At 50.5% G+C, this 19878-nt stretch overlaps 1 protein-coding gene across 2 annotated transcripts in view; it reads right to left on the bottom strand.

Moving 5' to 3' along the window:
- Positions 1 to 271: 271 nt before the first annotated feature.
- Positions 272 to 19878, bottom strand: part of LOC122383742 — a 60220-nt gene continuing 40613 nt past the window's right edge. The window contains exons 3-8 of one of the 2 annotated variants that reach the window (XM_043370475.1): positions 17927 to 18132; positions 14682 to 14817; positions 12708 to 12850; positions 7871 to 7992; positions 5116 to 5237; positions 272 to 1972 (exon numbers count right to left, since the gene is read on the bottom strand). In XM_043370475.1, the coding sequence (XP_043226410.1) occupies positions 1905 to 1972; positions 5116 to 5237; positions 7871 to 7992; positions 12708 to 12850; positions 14682 to 14817; positions 17927 to 18132 (797 nt within the window). In that variant the 3' untranslated portion in view covers positions 272 to 1904. The remainder of the gene's footprint in view (positions 1973 to 5115; positions 5238 to 7870; positions 7993 to 12707; positions 12851 to 14681; positions 14818 to 17926; positions 18133 to 19878) is intronic. The other variant, XM_043370476.1, reaches the window with a different exon arrangement.

Raw genomic sequence — 19878 nt, 5'->3', positions numbered from 1 at the left:
CCTGATCTGCCTGAAATAAAAAGCAAATAAGTATTATAGGTTCCAGCTACCTATTTTAAAAAGCACCTTAAACACATAGAAAATGTTTATCTTTCTGGTTATTAATTTTGTCCAACAATGAGTAAATGGCGAACTGAGCAAATGTTGGTTACCTACATTATCAATCTTTCTCAGGGACGCTGACTGACCAAGAGTTCAGACCACAGGACAATAATTCGATGTAGAGCAGCAGCAGCTAAGATCAGCCTAAACAATCATCCAACAAGCAACGGATGTGGAAATGATGTATTATAACGTCAATATGTTCTCATTAAGTGCCCGAATGGCAACCAACTGCACAACAGTCGTCCCTCATCACTGGATAAAAACATCGTCACACAACAGACGGCGCGGCTCCGAGCCGACAAACACATACAGGATAACAGCGACTAACGCTTCACTCGCGCACCCGTGACGTCACATCACACAGCGGCCGTGACGTCATTCGCGGCACCCGTGACGTCACTCGCTGTACTGGCCCGCTACGTCATCGGCTGAGCGTCATTGTGACCCTCTCGCCGTCTCAGCTGTGTCTGTTGGAACAGACAAAGGCTGTTTCGGCGCTGTCGGTCTCTCGTTGCTCAGCGCGACAGCTCACGAGTAGCATAGTCGCGCATGTGTTCGTTATGCAATACGGTACGCGACAAATGCCTTGAAGTATGGCTCCCGCATAGTTTGTTTTGTGTGTACAAAAATAGGAAACAAAATGGATAAATGAGAGGCCTTGTTGAAGACATTATTTTGCAAACGTACATTTTCATCAGATCCAGAAAAAGGCTTATTTACTATATTGTTGTGAACGCATGACTGACAACAAAAATCATCATTCATAAGCATTTAAGGTTCATAAATGCATCTGAGCCTCAAACCGAGTTTCCCTACCATACCCTTTAGTTTCGGCAGCTCTCTCACCAACTCAGTACTACACACATGTTATACACTTATCGAGCGCTACAACAGAGCACGTACCGCGGCCCGGCCGATAGGCCCACCGTCCGCGGTCGAGCTACCATCAAACCACCATTCGAGCAGGTGTGGCACTGAGAGCTGACAGTGAGCGCTGATCGCGGTCACCGAACGCGCTCCGCTCTCCCGCACGGAGCTCAGTCCCTCAGCCCGGTCATCCCGGCACGCGACGTCGCCGGTCGGGGCCGGCGGCGCGCTCTCATCTCGCCACCGGAAGCAGTCACTTCCGGCGCCGTCACGCTCACACGCACATCGGAAGGAGTGCCACAAGGCGGTGGCGTGGCGCCACCACTTTTTGTCGCCACAGACCGGTAGCGGCTGGCGGCCGGGCGGCAGCTCCAATTTTCCGCTGGCGGTCCCGGCGCTGTCGGTCTCTCGTTGCTCAGCGCGACAGTAGACGGCCGTGGCAGTTCCGCCGGGAAGTATAACAGATGACCACCTAACGCGCCCGTTCGAACACCCTCGTGGTAATTCTCCATCATTCAGTCACAACGAAACAGTCACACGGCTCGGTAAGAGTCCGACAGACGACCAGTAGACCTTTACGACACCCGGGGGCAGCTTCTTAGCGCGCGCACAATCGTTCTCCGCTGTGATTCGCCCTCCCGTCTATGACAGACCTTCGTCAGGTACCACTATAAGAGTTCCCAGTTCGGACCATCAGCAGCCAGCGCCTCGATTATTGTCGGCGAGGTCACAATCGGTGGGATCTGTGCCTTAAACGTCCCTCGGGGTCTGCACCTCTGTCGTCAGTGGCTAGAGCACCCTCAGAGGCTCTGGTCAAGGCCCGCCCTGTGACCTTCGCCTCACGACTGTCTGCCGCTGAAAGTGGTGCCTAGTGCGAGACACAGTGAAGCGAACAGGCGCGCCGCGGGTGACTGACTGCAGCCCCTCTAGCGTCATGCTAGCAACATCGCCAGCACGGCGAACATGATCTGTAGCGTCTGCAGCAGCGACAGCCGGGGTCCTGGCGACACAGAGGGGAAGATGACGTCACGGGTCGGGTCACACCGGCACGAGGGGGGGGGGGGTACAAGGGAGACAGCCGTTCAATTGAGCGGGTAGGAGCTACTGCTATAGGCTGCACAGTAGGGTGTTGATAGTCCCCTCGTGAATCAGCCTGCAGCAATCAGAGGTGCTGGCAGCGATTGTCCAGAGCTGGTGATTTGTAAGCCGTGTTAACGAGCCGCTGTACCACTGAGGGGGAGGGGGTGGTGACGGCGGCTCCCGTTTGTTCCGGTAGCACAACGACACGGCTGATGGCCCGGTCAGGAGTAGAAGGGGAGGGGCGCAAGTACGGCGCCTGCGGCAGCACCGCTGACACGGCCGCCGGCTGGAAAGTAAACTGAGATGTAACCGGGCCCAACACCGCATCGGCGGCTGCAGCATGCCTTCGGCTTGACATAAGCCATAAACACCAACCGTTACTGGGCGACCGGGCTGGCGTCAAACACATTTAGTTTGATATGAAAGCAGTCCGGAGGGTGCAAGACGCTGACTGCTGAGGTCGTGTTCGTGTTTTGTTGGAGTGTCATTTCCTCTCAAAGCGAGTGATTGTGAAAGTCGTGTAGTGTGCTTGTGAGGCTGTTGCCTTTTCGTGTACCTACTCATATGTGCAAACAATTTTGGGTTCCTTTCTAAATAATCGTTCTTATGCAATATGCATGGCATCCGAACATGTATCATGACCCTTGTTTCTTTCAGCCAATAAGGTAATTAAATAAACGCTAAAGCAATAATAATTGACAAGAAGTGCATGGCAGTGAACCACATCGCCCGAACACGTCTCCTTCACAGTCCAAACTAAAATCTCACTCCAGCGATCCTTAACTCCCGTCCAGCCGACCGTGAGACCCTTCCCGTCCACCGCCATTCTCCGGCGCTCCCAGCCGGCGCCGGACTCGGCTGGCGACAATCGGCGCCCATCCGTCCGTCTTTACTATCGGCCGTCCCATATCACCGGCCCTCATCAGGACACACTAAACGCTTATGGCGCGGATGACTGGACGGTCCTTCTCTGTTCGCCGAAACGCCGCGGCGTCACCCCGCACCACTGTCGGGACGTCCGCAGTAGATTTCGCTAACATCGATCGGTCCCCCTTTCACTCGGTCAACCAGAAATATGCGTCAGTGGTCAGTCGCTCCCCCTCTGGGTCAGCAAAGGATAAAGGAACAGAAGTCGGTGATCGTCCTAGCAGCCACGGTTCAGAAGGGGTTTATATTTGGAGGTTGGTTGTTCAGGTGGTCAGAGGATCGACAGGGGTTCAGGAAATGTCATAGGGGAGTAAAAGTCGCCTTTGTTCCACCCCTCGTCTGTCGGTCCTCCCCATACCAAGGAAACAATAACTGTTGAAAATTGATCTGTTTTGTTACAACGTCTAAAGTTTTACCCGTTTGGGCTGCTGTTTTAAATACTGATCGTAAAAGATATGCATAGGTAATGTATCGCGAATGACCCCAATACCTAAATAAGTAAGACAGCTTTTCATACAATGTAATTCTTAGTATGATTTTACGCGATTTTTCTATAGCAGAAATGCTCGTGCACACAGCAATTACAGGCGTTAGCCATCAAACCGTGTTGCAGCGTTCACAGAGTTTACTGCAGTGCACTTTCACAGACATTCCGCCACTGATCTTCAAACTGTCGTCGTCGGAAATAAAGTGACACATTGCACGCTCCATGGCGATGGTTTACTGCAGAATAAGTATACTGGATGCACAAGAGGCCGCCATAAAATTAACATTTCTCGCTCTAACTGCATACATACTCGAGTCGCCTTTTCAAAATGTTGATTGCGCGGTACCTTATTTCTCCACATTGGACAATGATAAATCACCTGGCCTCGGGTGTCAGCTGTCAAGTTGTCGGCCACCGATCGGGCGTGATTGGGCTGGGGGGCGGGCCGCCACATTGGGTAATGGCCCGGGCCCGGTGGACGGTGCCCATCGAAGGGCCCGCCGCCGCCGGCCAAGGCCGACCGACGGCAGCCCGCGGAGAATAACGTCCAACATAATCGGCCAGCCGCGGAGTAGACATCCGCCATTCGGCCTGCAACTTTCACGTTGTCGTTTAATGTCATGATAACGGGCACCGCGCTTGCCAGCCTATGAGCGCTCTAATACCACCTGGGCCCATCTCATAAATTCAAAGTGTCGCGTTTTGCATAACGAAAAGGGGCCGGTGGCACACGGGCTCATTGAAAATGTAGAATATTTCCCTGCCGGCCGATCGTACGTTAGCGTGGCCCGAGAATAAGCCCGCTAAGTAGATCGGAATTAGGCGAGGCGCGGCGCCGATGGTGTAAGTTATGATGTGTCCGTGTTTTGGGACGGACGAGCCGCCCCCGCCCCCGCCCCCGCCTGCCGCTCACAACAGATGCCGCGGCGGAACGCGTGTCACAATCAATTATGACTGTTACAAGGCATTGGCGCCGACTTGACTCGCCAATCCAATCAGCAAAATTAAACTCGAATCGATGGAATAATTGTAGTCCGACTGCGCTGTCGCAGTCGGCCGGGCAAAATAGCTCAATGCTGGCTGGTTGCTGCAGCCCGAGAGTTGTCTTTATGAACCTGTCGGAATTGGACAGGCGGCGGTGCGGGTCAGGACCAGGATTATTCAGCGCAGCTTCAACCTTTCGAAGAAATTTGAAACCTTTCGAAAGTGAAACACTCAGAAATCGGTGTCCCTGATTTGAAAAGTCGCATAATACAATAACCACGGTAATGATAATGACACATGTTGGTAAAGCGTGCTTTCATACCTTTATTTAATTTTATTATTGATGGCTGTAGGCTTATTTCAACTGCACTCTGTTGTTTGTATGTTATAAACCTGGGTAATTGGACATCATTTTGCAGGCCGTAAACCTGTAGGTGTCCGATGTACAAATGCTATAATAATTAAATGAAAATATGCGTCCTCCCTCCCACTGTCTTTGTTTGTCTAGTGCAGTGTGCTGTCGCCCGCCGTCCGTGTCCAGTGCACTGTGCTGTCGCGTTTCGTGATGTTCTGGCTGCACTGTGACGTGTTATGTCGTGCGATATACACTGTCAGTGCGCATCACAGTGATAACACTGACGTCACTGCCATCACTCAGGCCTTACGCGTTCTCGCCGAGGCGTTGGAGATCTGGCTGCGCTCGCTCTTGGGCAGCACGTTGCCGATGCGACTGGCGGAGATCTCCTGTGACTCCCAGTAGTCGGTGCCGTTCATACTAGCCGTACACCTGTGAACACACACACTGGTGACGTCATTGTGACGTCACTGGAGGCAGAGCGACAGTCGCGGCACGCCTGGCTGACAGCCACTGAGCCGTCGCCGAGCACAATAGGATAGTTCAACACGTCACCGGGGACAGAGAACAGAATTCATCGCCGCAGGACACACTGAGCTCTTTGTGCTGGTTCAGTCTTAGTGATGATAATTTGGCGACATTACTGTCGGTAGTAGATACCTTAACCTACCTCATGATAAGGAACATCCCTCGTGCGGGCTGCTGCTGCATAAGTTGCACTATTACGTGCACTAAATTATAATTTGTTCTTACATTATAAACTTTGTGACCACTTGTCATTGCGCCGTAACATTGTCAAAAACTATTCTGCTGCAAGAAACAAACAGGACCTATACAAATCACACCGCGTGCGGCCGTTTTTTTGGGGCGTTTTGCGGATGGCGGCGGGCGATGCGGGCGTTTTTTTTGCGGCGGCGGTGTTTGCATTTTTTGCGGTGTTTGTGTTTTGCGGCGGAAGCGCGTTTTTTGCGGCATTTTGTGCGTTTTTTTCTGCGGTTTTCGGCGGGCGGGCGATTGTTTTTTTTTTTTTTGCGAAGTTTGCGTTGGCGTTTTAGGCGTGCGTTTTGCGCGTTTTGCGGTGTTTGCGTTTGGCGGCGGGCGGGCGGTTTTTCACAATTAAAGTCCCAACCTTCGGATCCGCAGTGCTGTTCGACAAGCGCTGCCCGGGCCTATCCTAAATGATTACGAGCGAGCGAGCGCAGCGAGCGAAGCGAAGTCTTTTCAATATAACGGAAAAATCTCAGTATGAGCGGCCCGGCCCGGCCCGGCCCGGCCCGGCCTGTAACGCTTTTGAGAGGCGTATATCTCAGCAACCGCTGGACCGAATGGCCTGCGGTCTTTTTTGCTGGGTAGCCCCATCCCTTCTACCCCGTAATTGACTACTTTTGATACATCTCAGTGACCGCCGTGGCACGTGCCACGTGAAAAGTCAAGGGTGTTCAAGCAGTTTTGCAAAAGTAATGATTTTTAGAGGCCCATATCTCAGCAGCGGCTTGAGCGATTGTCTTGCGGTCATTTTTATAGGGTAGCTGCATCCCTTCTACCAAAGGTCGGATACTCTTCATCTATGTGAGTGACCCCCACTGCACGTGCAAAATACAACAATAAGAGGTGCCAAATTTGTTCCCATTTCAGTAACTCGGTAATTACTGGGGCGATTTCGCTGAAACTTGGCATACAGGTAGGCACCCACCAGGCAATGCATTCCCATGTGTTGCAGTTAGGGTGCTACTGCACGTGCGCACGTGCAGGGGGCGTTTCCAGATCTCGAGAACGGCTGGGCCGATTGCGCTCAAATTTGGTACACGGTTGGGGACCGGTTAGTAGGGTGCCGTGCAAAAGTCATTTTGGACCCCGTTTGCACGTACGCACGTGCAGAATGCCGCTTCCAGATCTCAGGAACGGCTGGGCCGATTGCGTTCAAATTTGGTACACCGCTAACGACCGGTTAGAAGGGTGCTTTGCACAAGCCCGTTGGAAGTACCCTCTCGCCCTTCTGCACGTGCAGGGCTCACTATCTCGCTCGCTCGTTCTTCGCCCAAAAGGCGTTTTACTGGTAAGTAGATATCTGGCACACAACAGCCCCAGCTGAATCATCAGGTACCGACACGGGACACCGGTGCCCTGCCGGGGAAACAACACTGTCCGGCGGTCTCTCCGCACGGAGGGCGGTGATCAGTCCGAATTCAGTCCCCGATCCAGCTGGTATTAACGGCGGTCAACAGTGGCCGTTATCTGCAATGGGCTCGTCAGCTCGGCCCTGCTACCTGGCCCCTTATACCGCCGGCGCCACGCACAATGCCAATCAATACATGGCGCCATTCACATCGGCACGGGGTTCTGTCGGAAAACGCCGCAGAAAACGAGCGGTACCGGGTGTGACGAGCGGTGGCGCACCGTGTGACGAGCGGTGGCGCACCGTGTGACGAGCGGTGGCGCACCGTGTGACGAACGGTGGCGCATTGATGAGACGGCCACCGACGCGGTGTCGGTACGTCGTTACCCGCTGGCGAGCCCCGCGGACCCAGGACGGAGGCGGAGGCCGCTCGGACGGCCAACGGGGCGGTTGGATGTGACCGCTAGCGTAGGGAAGGGTTGGTTAGTGGTGTTGGCACCTGTTTCATCATCTTCAGGTGATTTAGCAGCGATTAGCAGTGCTGGAAGTTTCACGTTAAAACTGGTACGATATTGTTTTTTATGTCACCTCTGACCAGACGATCAGATAGCCGAATTCTTCCCAATCAGTCTCACCACGCTCAAACCGAACTTTCATCTCACCACGTAGGTACCATCTCTCCTGCCGTTTCTCACCCCGTCCACCCACTGGACTCTATTCACGTCTCTCTCTCTCTCTCTCTCTCTCTCTCTCTCTCTCTCTCTCTCTCTCTCTCTCTCTCTCTCTCTCTCTCTCTCTCTCTCTCTCTCTCTCTCTCTCTCTCTCTCTCTCTATCTCTCTCTCTCTCTCTCTCTCTCTCTCTCTCTCTCTCTCCCTTCCCTCTCTCTCTCTCCCTTCCTCCCTCTCTCCCTTCCTCCCTTCTTTCCTTCTCCCCCTCCCATCCACCCACCGGACTCTCATGACGCCGTCGTTGAAGTCCTCCGGTGACACGGTGTGCGTCATTCGGGAGAAGGTGGTCGTCATGCTGAACGGCTCCGGGTTCGTCCAGCTTTCCACTGACGTCCACGACACCTAGAGGGGCAGAACGTGCCGGTGAGGGTCGGGATGGGACGCCGCAGGTGGCTCGTATTTTGAACATGGGGCCGGGGCCGTGGTGGGTTATAAGCTGGTATTCGATTATTTGGTAAGCGATACGCGATTTCCGAGTGAATTGACATGATACAGAGAATCACTACCAAGATGGCAATTTGTCAATAAGGTGATGACTTTAGCGAATTGAATCACATTGGCTGGATGATCAATACATTATATTCAATATTAATGGGCTAATGTTAGCATATGTGCGTCATGTTGTTTGCTTCTCCGTAGGGCTGACTGCTCTCCTGGCTCGGCGCCCGGTCCGGACCGGTGTTCGGAACAGACTCTTGGTGATGTGTTCAGAGCGGGGCTGGTCGCCCACCCTTCCCCTCTCCCGCCGGCCATACAGTGGACATGGGCCGGCCTGCAGGAGCCTGCAGCGTTCAGAGGGCGCCGTTAGACGCGGCGCGGTCGCCAGCACGCTTCTGCCCGTGTAAACAGACTGGCCGACCGAGGCCGCGGCCATCGCGTTGCTGCCCTCCACCCGCCGGCTGATGGTCAGAAACCAGCCGGTCAGAAACCGGCCGGTCAGAAACTGGCCGTACACCCGCCGGCTGACGGTCAGAAACTGGCCGTCCACCTGCCGGCTGACGGTCAGAAACTGGCCGTCCACCCGCGGGCTGACGGTCAGAAGCTAACCAGTCAGAGACCAGGGCCAGTGGCTGAAGGCCTCCATAGCGCCACTCCTCAACCGGCGCAGATACAACCTCAACAGGCAGACAGACGCAAAGAGTCGTTTATGGGAAATTGAACAGCTTAGCGTGATAGGAAAGTAATGGCATAAAGTGGATACGAATGGCGCCTGCTTCTATTTTAGTCCTCCTCCACATCTGAGAATGATGTAAAACCATTTGACATTTATTTTCCAATCGGATTATTCCTTAAACGTCGATGTTTCTATCAACCGAATAGTTCTTTCTTGGTTTTCCAACGTTTACATAATCATTCTCCACCAAATCAAACTTCATTTGAGCGCACAACTTCGCTTCCGTTCACATTTTCGAGCCGCCCGGGGCGTTGTAAGCAAACATCGACTCGGATTTGTATGCACAGGCTAACGACAAAAACCAACTGGGACGAGACAGCGGCATTTGGCGTCCGTGATTGGCTGGCGGCGGAGCTCCGTCTGTCGGCTCGCGCTGCAGCCTTGCACCGTGTTTTGCTGGCGCCCGGCCGCTGTGTTTACTGTTTGGGGAATATCACAGCGCGACGCGACGCACACGGCCGCTATCATAATTTGGCCCCGGAGGAGAGTCGGCCCGGGTAGCGCCCCAGCGGCCCGATTTGGGGCGCAATCAGGGCAGCGAGAAACCGAGCACCGGGAATTGTTACAGCACGGTTGGACTAGACACCAAGACAAGCTTTGGGTAAGATAAATTAAATGTACGCTTATATGATATTTTACTAAATGCATGTGAATTGCGTAGGGATTCGCAAAGAGCAGCGACACGAACACAAAGGGATCATTCACACATTTTAAATGCCACCAGAAGGGCAAGATCTAGCCGTTGCGGGTGGCACTGAACGTGTATTCAATCGAGCTGACGAATGAGCCCCGTCAGGAGCTAAATAGTCCATTCACTAGACCAGGGGTGTTCTAACAGAGCGCGGCTCGCGTCCCGGCACCCTCACTCAGCCGGGCGACCACATATGTATAAACGGCCGCTCGTCTCTGGCGGCAGGGGGCCATCATTACCATTTGTAAAAATGCAGCTCCGGAGCGTCTCTGCCAGTGAATTGATGGCCGGCGGCGAGGGCTCCGGCGACCCCACACTGTCAAACACGGTGACCTCAGGCCATCGGCTGCCCGCCGACAGACGCGACCCGAGCGGTGGGACTGGCAGCGGTCCGTGCCGCGGGCTGCCTGACACTGCTGACCAGTGTCCACTGTCCATCCCTGTATACCACGACCGTTCACTCCCACTGCTGCAGAAGTATCAGAAAGGCGAAAGACTCTCTGCTTAGAAAACCCTGATGCACTCAACACTCCGCACTTTTGCATTCGTGTTTATCTAGCAGCATATGTGCTTTCCTGTATTGTAGGTACATGTATTTTTAGCAATTTAAGGTATCATGAAAATGCAAGTTCCTCTACGGTATTATCATTTTGTTTCATTTTATCATCACATAAATGTTGAGCTTTGCTAGCTTTGGAATAGATACTGTGGTGGGCTAAATGTTACATTTCCGGGACGAAAACATGTTATGCATTGACATTCTCTGTCGACTGGAGCCCACAATTTTATGTCGACAGCGATGAACAGTTTTATGCACCTAATGAACGCCTGAAAGATTATCGGTCTACAAAATTCACGTTGCATACCTTTCTGCAAATTGTAAAAGGTTTGCTTTTTATTCGATCTAAAGATGGAAAACAGCAGCCATTTGCGTTTCAAACAGTTAAGTGGCATCTATCAAAAGATATGAACGCTTCAAGCATAAGAAAGTTAAGTCAAAGTGATGTCAACACGAAACAATTTAGCCACTAGGGCCACTACACAGTGCACAAGGCACATGAGTCATGACATTGCATACATATTTACATCAGAGGCGTTCTTTTGTTTATCTCCGTTCTTATTTTCCTTCTCTGTTCAAGTTTGCTTTCCTGTAAAGGCTGCTCCTTTGTCCCACACATACTCAGTTTGTAGTGCAATGTTTGTGATATTTGTAGGCGTAAGCCTACATGACTTTATAGCATATCTCTGCATCTGTCTTCTTTGGTGTGCGTAATTTAACCCTAGAACGCCTAGGGGGGGGGGGGGTTGTATCAACCCCCCCTGAGGTTTTTTCGAAGTGCACGCTAAACGGCTTGTCGTAGCGGGCTGAAATTTTCAATACCCTCTGGGGCAACCTTTGCGCATCTTTTGCCGAAAAAAATTGATCGGGTCATGTCAGGTCACGGAGTTATGACGTCATAAGAGGTACAGCCTCCGGCCGACAGTTACCAAACGTGTGCGTCGAATCCCTAGGTTTTCTACCGGTGATACCCACATTGTTTGATGGATCATGATGAAACTTCCCATGCATGTTGGGGCAAGCATTGGCTATCGTGTGGTGCAAGAAAATTGACCAAGTCAGGTCAGGTCACGGAGCTATGACGTCACAAGAGGAACAGCGTCCGGTACTATTTTTGAAAAGCGCCCGAACCACTATTTTGCTAATTCTTGTCACCTCAATGGGAATATGCAGCAATATTAGCTTCTATAGGGAGCAAATGGACCTCCCAAATCCAAAAATACAATCAGATTTCAAAAATTTAAATTTTGATTTTTCGAATTTCTGCCGCCGACTGTGACCTTGCCGACTTCCGGCGCTCACAACGCGCCATTTTTAGAGCTAGGGAAACGAAATACATACCAAACGATAGAGAATTAATCAAGGAACACGATAGTGAGGGTTTCAAGTCGATATCTCCCACCGTTTTGCCGCAATCGCCGCGGAAAGTTGAAAAAGTTTGATTTTTTCGGAAAATTTGACCTTTGACCGGTCATAAGTAGGTCAAATGTTGACATAGGACCAAAAAATATACCACCAATCGCGAGATCTCGTTGAGAGCAATCCGTTGTTTTTTTCCGCTAAGCTCTACGACCTTCCGTTTCGAAACGCCAGGGGGGGTCGTAACAACCCCCCCCCCCCTGGTCGTTCGTGTTATGAGAAATGGCCTGGTCGTGCGAGGGTTAACTGTCAACATTCCCCGAAGCCCGCTGAAGCGCTGGTTTAGGAGCTAAGGGCGGTCGTTGACTTACCTTTTCAGACTGAATTCCCATAATTATCGGAAACTATACTGGAAGTTAATAAGTCAGTACATTCTGAACTAGATACAAAGGTAAACGCAATCTGATTAAATGTTGATTATTATGTTACCAACCTACCCTGTTTTAGGATTGTTAGCCACGTTCTAGTTTATCTTCATCTGAACGTTTGTGAGCGATGGAAACACACCATGACAATCGAACGAAACGTGCATGATCTATGAGACGAAAAATAAAACGGGTAAAGGCCCTGAAACCAATTCAAAACACAAACATAAACTTGAAACATCTTGTACGTCACGAGAATGCATGATACCTCAACATTATGACCAACATTCGGCATGCTAAAAGCGTTGTGAGACCCTTCAGGATTGCGTCGAATTTGACCACCAAGGGTTGTACCCATATGGTTGTATTCTGCACAGTTACCTGACATATTATTACTCACTTTTATTGAACGTTTTCGGATAGCATTGGATTTATCGTTGTTATCCTATCATCATTTCTATCGACAGGTAGATAGGCATTTATAAATCTGCGCTCAAGCGTTTTTCGTTCGAAGATTCAATGGAAAGTTCAAAAACTTCAATGCAATAAAGAGCCGCAAGATTCTTAGAATAACACCAATTAGAAGAGTTAGTAGGTTTAGTGCCTTTATTAGTTGGTAAATATAAATCCATTTAGTAGGTTTAGTGCCTCTATTAGTTGGTAAATATAAATCCATTCAGCAGTTACATCGTTAGCCTCCCACTACTGAAATATTACAATCCAGTTAATCCCCTGCTCCCGTAACTTCAAGCTGTCCCGGTAGCCGGAGTCGTTCGCCTGATCTTGGAGGCGTCTCACAACGCGAACCAAACCAGAGCGGAACGAAACCGTGCGTGTCGCGTCACGTACCCTACTTACGGGCTCCTCGTTGACGTACCAGTGCAGCTTGACCGGCGGGTACGACCGGTACGAGGAGCAGTTGAGCTTCATCACCTCGCCCACACGGTAGCTGGGCAGGTGGCCGCGGATCGACGGCACCGCGTCCGGCAGGTCTGTGACGTGAAACAGAGGGGAGGTTAGTTTTTATCAAGGGTCAGAGGTCAATAGTCAGTCACCGTGTGAGGGTCAAATGGGTTGGGGGCGATAGCTGTCGTAGATCGGGAGTGAAGTTGCAATGTCGGGAAAATGATTCGTCAGTGTGAGATAGATTATGCAGCTTCATCAGCGCAGAGCAGAAAACAAGTCTCATTCGCAAAATTATGACTAACGTAGATGAATCTTATGCCGTCATCAAGCATATTCGTCAGCTGAAACTGGGAAGACAACTGACTCATTATCGCACACTTTGAGCGTCTGTGAGGCGTTTATAGTCACGCCTTTGTTGATGACAACTCTGCAGATCTGCAAATCAGCCCTTTCTTCACAACCCGTCGTTCGGGCTGACAAGAACCAGCGATAGATAGGGCTCCATCCCCTCAGCCTTCTGAGAATCAGCGGCGGTCAGCACCCTCCTCCGTGGAGAGGGTCGTGTAACAGCCAGTAGCAGCCCCGCCGCGGCCGGCTCATAAGACGACATCAGACGGCCGCCCGCCGGCGCCGATCACTTCTGAGTCAAAGGCGCGCCACTGATCGTCCACTCGGCGGCGGTGCGCCACAACCGTCACAAATCGCTAATCCGCAATAACGCGCCGCCGCCGATCGCCGTCTCTCGTCGCCGCCGACGGAGAGACGGCGGGACGGGCCGACGGGCCGACGTCCGACGGCGCTCCTAAACTGCGCCCGGCTTTGTGTGGCGACTAATGCGGGCTGCCGTCGACCGTCGTCCGGCACCAGATGGTATCACCAGATGGGTGGACGTACGTGCGCTGAGCGGAGGAGGGGAGGCGATCACGACAGGCGACACATCGGCTCACTGAAAAGAAATCGCCGGCAGCGAGCCGACCCTCAGAAAACGGAGGCTAAATCGTCAACGAGGCGTCGTCGTTCCTTCAGTCTCAACTCAGGTATAAATATAGCGCACGGCACGAGCAACATCAAGAGCAAAAATAGCGGCCGTCCGGCCACACACGTGCGGCCGGCAGAGACGCACGCCACTCCTTTGAAGTGGACGGGACACGTAACTCAGCCGGTCACGGCCGAGGGCGGCGGCCGGCCGACCGCGACCGAGCCGCACGGGCCGCGGCGCAGTGGAGAGCCTTCCGCGAACGGGCGCCTCCCGCGAGTGCGGTTAGCGCCGCATCCACCGGGGCCTGCGGACCGGGACACAGCTGCTGGGCCGGCTCAGAGCGGGCCATCCGTCTGGCCGGCCGGCCCGCCCCCGTCTGCATGCGCCGGCCGCGCCGCAGTTCGCTGAACACTCCCGGCGGAGGTGTTAGCTCCGTGTTCATTTCTCATACCTGACGACTCACATTACTTGAAGGCAGTCCTGTCATGCGCTGCTGCCGCGGCTGACTTTGAAATAAAACAGCACCGGGGAATTCTTATGGAGTGGAATATAACACCTGCTCACGTCGGTCACCACAAAGAAGAGCTGCACTTGGGAGCGGGCTCATCAGTGCTCAGCTATTCCAAAGGTCCCACCAAGCAAGACGAAACATTTAATATCGCTGTTGGAGTCGAAATACCATACAAAACAAGCCGCTCTTTTGGACTACTGGCACATTTAAATATGAGATAAGGTTTATTGGAAACTGGTCTGCTCCTTTTCTCAAACTGCATAGGACAGATTAGGTCACAATGGTTCAGACAAAAAAGTAATGTGTTTACTTACATCAAAAGAGATCAAGGTAAGAAACGTTTAATGATTTTTTTTCCAACTTCGGCAGACATCCACTGACCAACCAAAGCAATATAGCGCAGAGGAAACTCATATGTGTCACTTACCGACCACCTGCACGTCCTTGGCCTTCTGCACGGTCCAGAAGAAGGGCGCACCGGAGGTGACCTCGCAGCGGTACGATCCGGCCGCGTCCAGGTCCACCTGGTTCAGGTAGAGGTCGTGCTCGTTGGACTGCGCCGTCTGCCGGGGACACGAGACAAGAGTGAGTGGGGGAGAGGGAGAAAGAGAGAAGGGACCAAAAGAGGAAGGCGTCTCTCTTTTTCTCTCTCTTTGAAAGCGGGTGCAGAAGAGGAAGGTGTCAGACCCTTTCAGTCTGGAGGTGGTAACATAAAACAGCATGCTAGCGATGACAAAAGTGAGGCAATATATTTTTGGACAAAATAAAGAATTTATATGCCTTTGAAAAGATGCTGTGCTGGTGGAGAGGGCTATTTTGATTATTTTCAATCATTACCATGGAAAAATTGTCGACTCGCAAAAACTGTCCCATATCCGATGTCCGATGTCTCAGCTCTTACGAGCAATTATTACAATAACTACCAACTAATGGCCAATTGGACGCGTCCCGATAAGTAGCCATGGTAACCGATCCTCAGAGACCGCCGTTTTTGCCGCTCTTTCCGACAGCCAACACCTGAGCACGTAAGAGCTACGTGTGGAGCTAACGATGCCAGATTACCTGTCGGTAACAAGGTCCATTACAGCTCTGATCCCTCATTAGCCGCGCCAGTTTCGCCGCAGTCATCATCAGCTGCGGCGGATCCGGCGCAGAGCTTACAGAATGCATCTGTTCGTGTCGCAGTGACCGCTAACGCAGCCACAAGACTCAGTGAACAGTTGCATTCTTACAGATGGATAAAGCCGCAAATAAGTAGTTCCAATTTCAATATATAGGGAAGGATCAGAATTACCAATCAACGGTCATGCAACGTAACAATCGCAGTAAATACGGAAAGTAAATAAATAGATCTTCATCCAAGTATGCCGTCCAAGTATGATAGATCTTCATCCTAGTACCTATCCAAGTAGCACCCAAGTATGCCGTAATTAGCTTTGAGCTACAACTCGAGGTAAGTAAGATCAAACATGAATAGATCCGCATCTAACGCCCTCATTGACATTAGTCGTCCGAAAATTCCTCTTCATTTGGTCTATTGACAAACCTGTTTTATGGTTAAATGTATCTCACACTACCCGTGTGATCGTGATGCGAAATAAATCAATTTCGAACATTCAATATGCAGAATACCACCCATCATTCTGCGAACTACAAAAGAAGACAGTTCATGAGCTACCATGGGCCTTCAGCACCTCAGGAGGCCTAGAATGACATCACCTCCTCCTCCACCCACCCCTCCCCGTCTGCCGACCTCGGAAACTGACATGAACCATCCGCCCCCCCCCCCCTTCAGCCTCCATCCCCGCGCACACACAGAAATATTGAGCGATGTCAAGTTCAATATACTCGTAAATAGTTCAATTAGCTTCAAAGTTCTGCTTCACTTAGTAAAATATCTTTAGTTTAAGTATTTTCGTGATAAATAAGCAAGGTATCCGTCGCACAACGCCATAATAAGTAAAGGCATCAAGAATAAGTTTGTTTTTATACGACGTTTATTGGTTATCTAACAAACATCGGCAGTTTTATTACACCACACAAGCATCTTTACGCAAAACAGAATAATGTAACAGCATAACAGATGTTCAAATACCTAACTGATATGTTTCCATGCAAAGCAAGTGTATCCATACGCGAATGAGTGTTGTGTCGCACTGGTAATTACGGTACACATCCAGAGCACCGTTCGTTTACGCCAACCAGTGTAAATTTAGCGAAATTTTGAGCTACATGCTGACGGCGGCGGCGCCATTTTCGCAATCCGTCAGTTGTGCGCCGGGGACCGCGGGGGCCGGCGGGGGAGTGTTGTGGCTGCAGTGCGCAGAGTGGGTTTGCCCATTCTTGTGCGATCAGTGAGATAAAACAGTGCTGTGGTGTTTATCTAGTTCGATAATAAGCTGAGTAATGAGTGACTAAGTGAATAATAAGTGAAATACTGCATTGTGGTCATCGTCCGATAACTGCAATCAAGACCGAGTCTGAAATCTGAAGCGGAGCGACATTGGAGGAGCTGCTGGAAATTATCCAGCTTTGTCGGAGTGCTAAGGTGGGCTTGTAATTTTTCAACTGAGCTGCTGTCGTGTTATGAAAATAATGGATGCACTTTCATGCTTTTCTAGGGTTAATTAGGTATAGGTATGCTAATATTTTGCCAGATAGGCAACAGAGAGCCGATGGCTAATTAAATGAACGATAATTTTGGCACAGTGAAGTAGTGCGTACAGATGATATATGTTTTATTTATTAATTAATTACGGGCAGTTGACGGGAGACGGGCGGTGGCTGCGACCTGTAGCGGCGCCCATGCGTTGTGAAATATCAGCTTATATACATGATAAGGTATATACGCTAATCTAACTTTTATTTCCGTCAGATGTGATGTCGATTCTTAACAATAAACGACAAACAAACAAACGTGTTTGCAGCATGGGGTAGGCATTGAGCATCACAATGTTTCGTTGCATTTAGCTAGGCTCGCGGCTGGCGACAACGTCCCGCCGCGTGTCGCTTGCGTTACAAATTTTGCGGGCCCAACATTAGCTTTACCAGAAAAAATCGTTATAATAACCGTCATATTTGTGTAAATTTACCGTCATGAATTTGTGTACGATTACCACGCGAGTGTTCCTTTTGGTACTTTTTACCAAAAACACATATTTGTGCGTAAATGTAACGCGAGATCCGCGGTAAAGTTACACTGAAAGCGGTTCTCCTACACAACAGTGAAGCACTCTGAAGCTAGCAAAACACACATATAAGTGTTCTTTTACCCAGAAAACAGAGTAATTTTACACCAAAAAAATGTTCCTTTTGGTACTTTCAATTACACCGTTTTTTCCGCTCAATATTTCTGTGTGTGCGGGCACCCATCAGCGCTGGCCGTGGCAGCGCTGAGTTGAAGTCGCCACCTCTGCGGCCACCTCAGCTGACAGACGTATGCGCCGAGCTGACAGACGTGTACGCCATGCGTACGGAGGCTGCTGCGCACTGGCGTGCTGTCGTGACAGGCGATGGGGTGACGGTCGATCGGTATGACCTCATCGTGGCGAAATTTGCGCCAGGCGACTAATTGCGCGCCACGTGAGTTGAGCGACATCAGTTCAATGAACTGCATATATGGTTCAAAAGACTACCATACCTATATAGACAAAAAAATCAGTTCGAACTCACATTGACGACGAATCCGTCCACGGGGAATGTGATGATTGGCTGCAGCGAGCCCGGCTTGTATCGGTAAAACTCGCGCGAGTTTTTGTACCATTTGACCGAGTAGATCTGCTCGTCCTGGGCGCTGTAGTCACAGCGCAGGTGGCCCGTGTGACCTCGCACGACGTACGGCGGAACGATGACGTCATTCATCACCAGCGCCACGCAGGCTGCAACAGACACAGAGTGACGTCATTAAAACACACACAGATAGGTCTCGTCATCGCCGCACACACACACACACACACACACACACACACATCTAGGAACTATATTGGTTATACCCACATCCTAAACTGACATGTTAAGTATTCTAAGCATGTCAATGTGCCTGTCATTTCTGTGTTAAAGATACCTAATTTAGGTTCCGCCGTATCAATTAGGTATACGCTATACATGTCACCTCGCATGCCATATGGAAGTCAGATTAGCTGGAAATAAATGACACCCAAATATAAGGAACGGATATCCGTCGATGCTAAATCGCGGCGATGACGAGACCTGGAATTTTGATGAGGTCAGCACATTGCTCAATGAGACCCGCGCGGACGACTGCGTCGCGGCTCTGCGTCTGCCCTGTGAGGCGATGACCTCAGAAGACGGGGCGACGACTGGCCGTTACATGACAGAGTACACACGGCCGGTGTTTTCCTCTGCAGTAACCGGCACAGTTAGTGCCGTCGCGATGGGCCGTTTTTACTGCCGGGGACACTGCGCTGACGGGGTCTGGTCAGCTCGTAACGAGTCCCATGATGCCACGCACTGGTCAGGGGAGGGATGGGATGGCCACGCTGTCTGAGTCAGGTCCGGAGAGTTCACAGAACGGGCTGGGCGCTCGCGGTGCTGTAAGTACCAAGAGCTGTGCACAGGACCGGAAGGCCAACTCGTGCACCCACTGCCAGAGGAGTGGGAGCACCATGGAGAACGCCTGCTCTATGGCACACAGGTAGTGCAGCGTCAAGCTGGAACTAACATATCTTGCTTCACTGTGATGGCATCAGATGACGTGGAGATACCCTCTCCTACAACAATGGAGAAACAGTAACGGCGGAACTCCTTCAATAAAGGGGGAGGGGGGGGGATACTGCCGACTTTTGGTCCCATTCCTTCCATGCAACGCCCATAGGGCTAATCTTAAAGGTAGACTGCCACCTTTTTTTCACAAAACGGTTTTCACTATGAGCTGAGCCACCTATGTCCCAGACTGAAGTCGGTTTTCCGAAATTCGAACCCGTTTGCGAGAAATCGGAGACCAAAGTTCAGTTTGATGCCATTTTTTTAGTCCAAGAAAACCGACATCTCTACTGTTTATCGATAACTTTGAAACATGAATTTTCTTATCTTTTGGCAAATATATGTCAAAACTTTGATTGTTTCGAGATCAGAGAAGAATTTTGGAGTGTCAAAATAAAAGTTAAACTTATATATTCAGTAGTTCATTTTTTCTAAAAAAGTGTGGGAAATGGGGTTTAACATGGGCCAGACCCATTCCAAATGAGCCATGATTTTTAAATGTTTTACGAAGTTAAATGCAAAATAAAGTAAACATGGCCAATTTCTTATGAAATCATATATTAGTAAATCATAAAATACCTTACTTTTTCAAATAAAATGTAATAATCTTATGACCTTGAAGTCTAGTGATGTGTAAACATTGTCGCTAGACATTAACCGATTGATAATTGTATGATAATCGATATTTTTTCGCGATTCACGTGATGATACTTTGTCAGGTGAATTCTAAAATTTTGTTTTATCCAGGGAATAAATCATAGGCCGATCTGAGAAAACTTTTTGAAGGTGGCAGTCTTCCTTTAAAATGGCAAAATCAAATCAAGCGGAACCCCACCCCGTTCTGCCGCCTATGCGGAGGAACAGTGAGTAGTTTGACAAAATATACTTTGCCTATACCTTAC

Source organism: Amphibalanus amphitrite, unplaced genomic scaffold (genome assembly GCF_019059575.1).
Source record: "Amphibalanus amphitrite isolate SeventyFive unplaced genomic scaffold, NRLGWU_Aamphi_draft 000172F_arrow, whole genome shotgun sequence".
In the NCBI taxonomy this organism is placed as follows: Eukaryota; Metazoa; Arthropoda; class Thecostraca; order Balanomorpha; family Balanidae; genus Amphibalanus; species Amphibalanus amphitrite.
The sequence above is the reverse complement of the archived record's forward strand: the minus strand, read 5'-3'. Positions and strand labels throughout refer to the sequence as shown.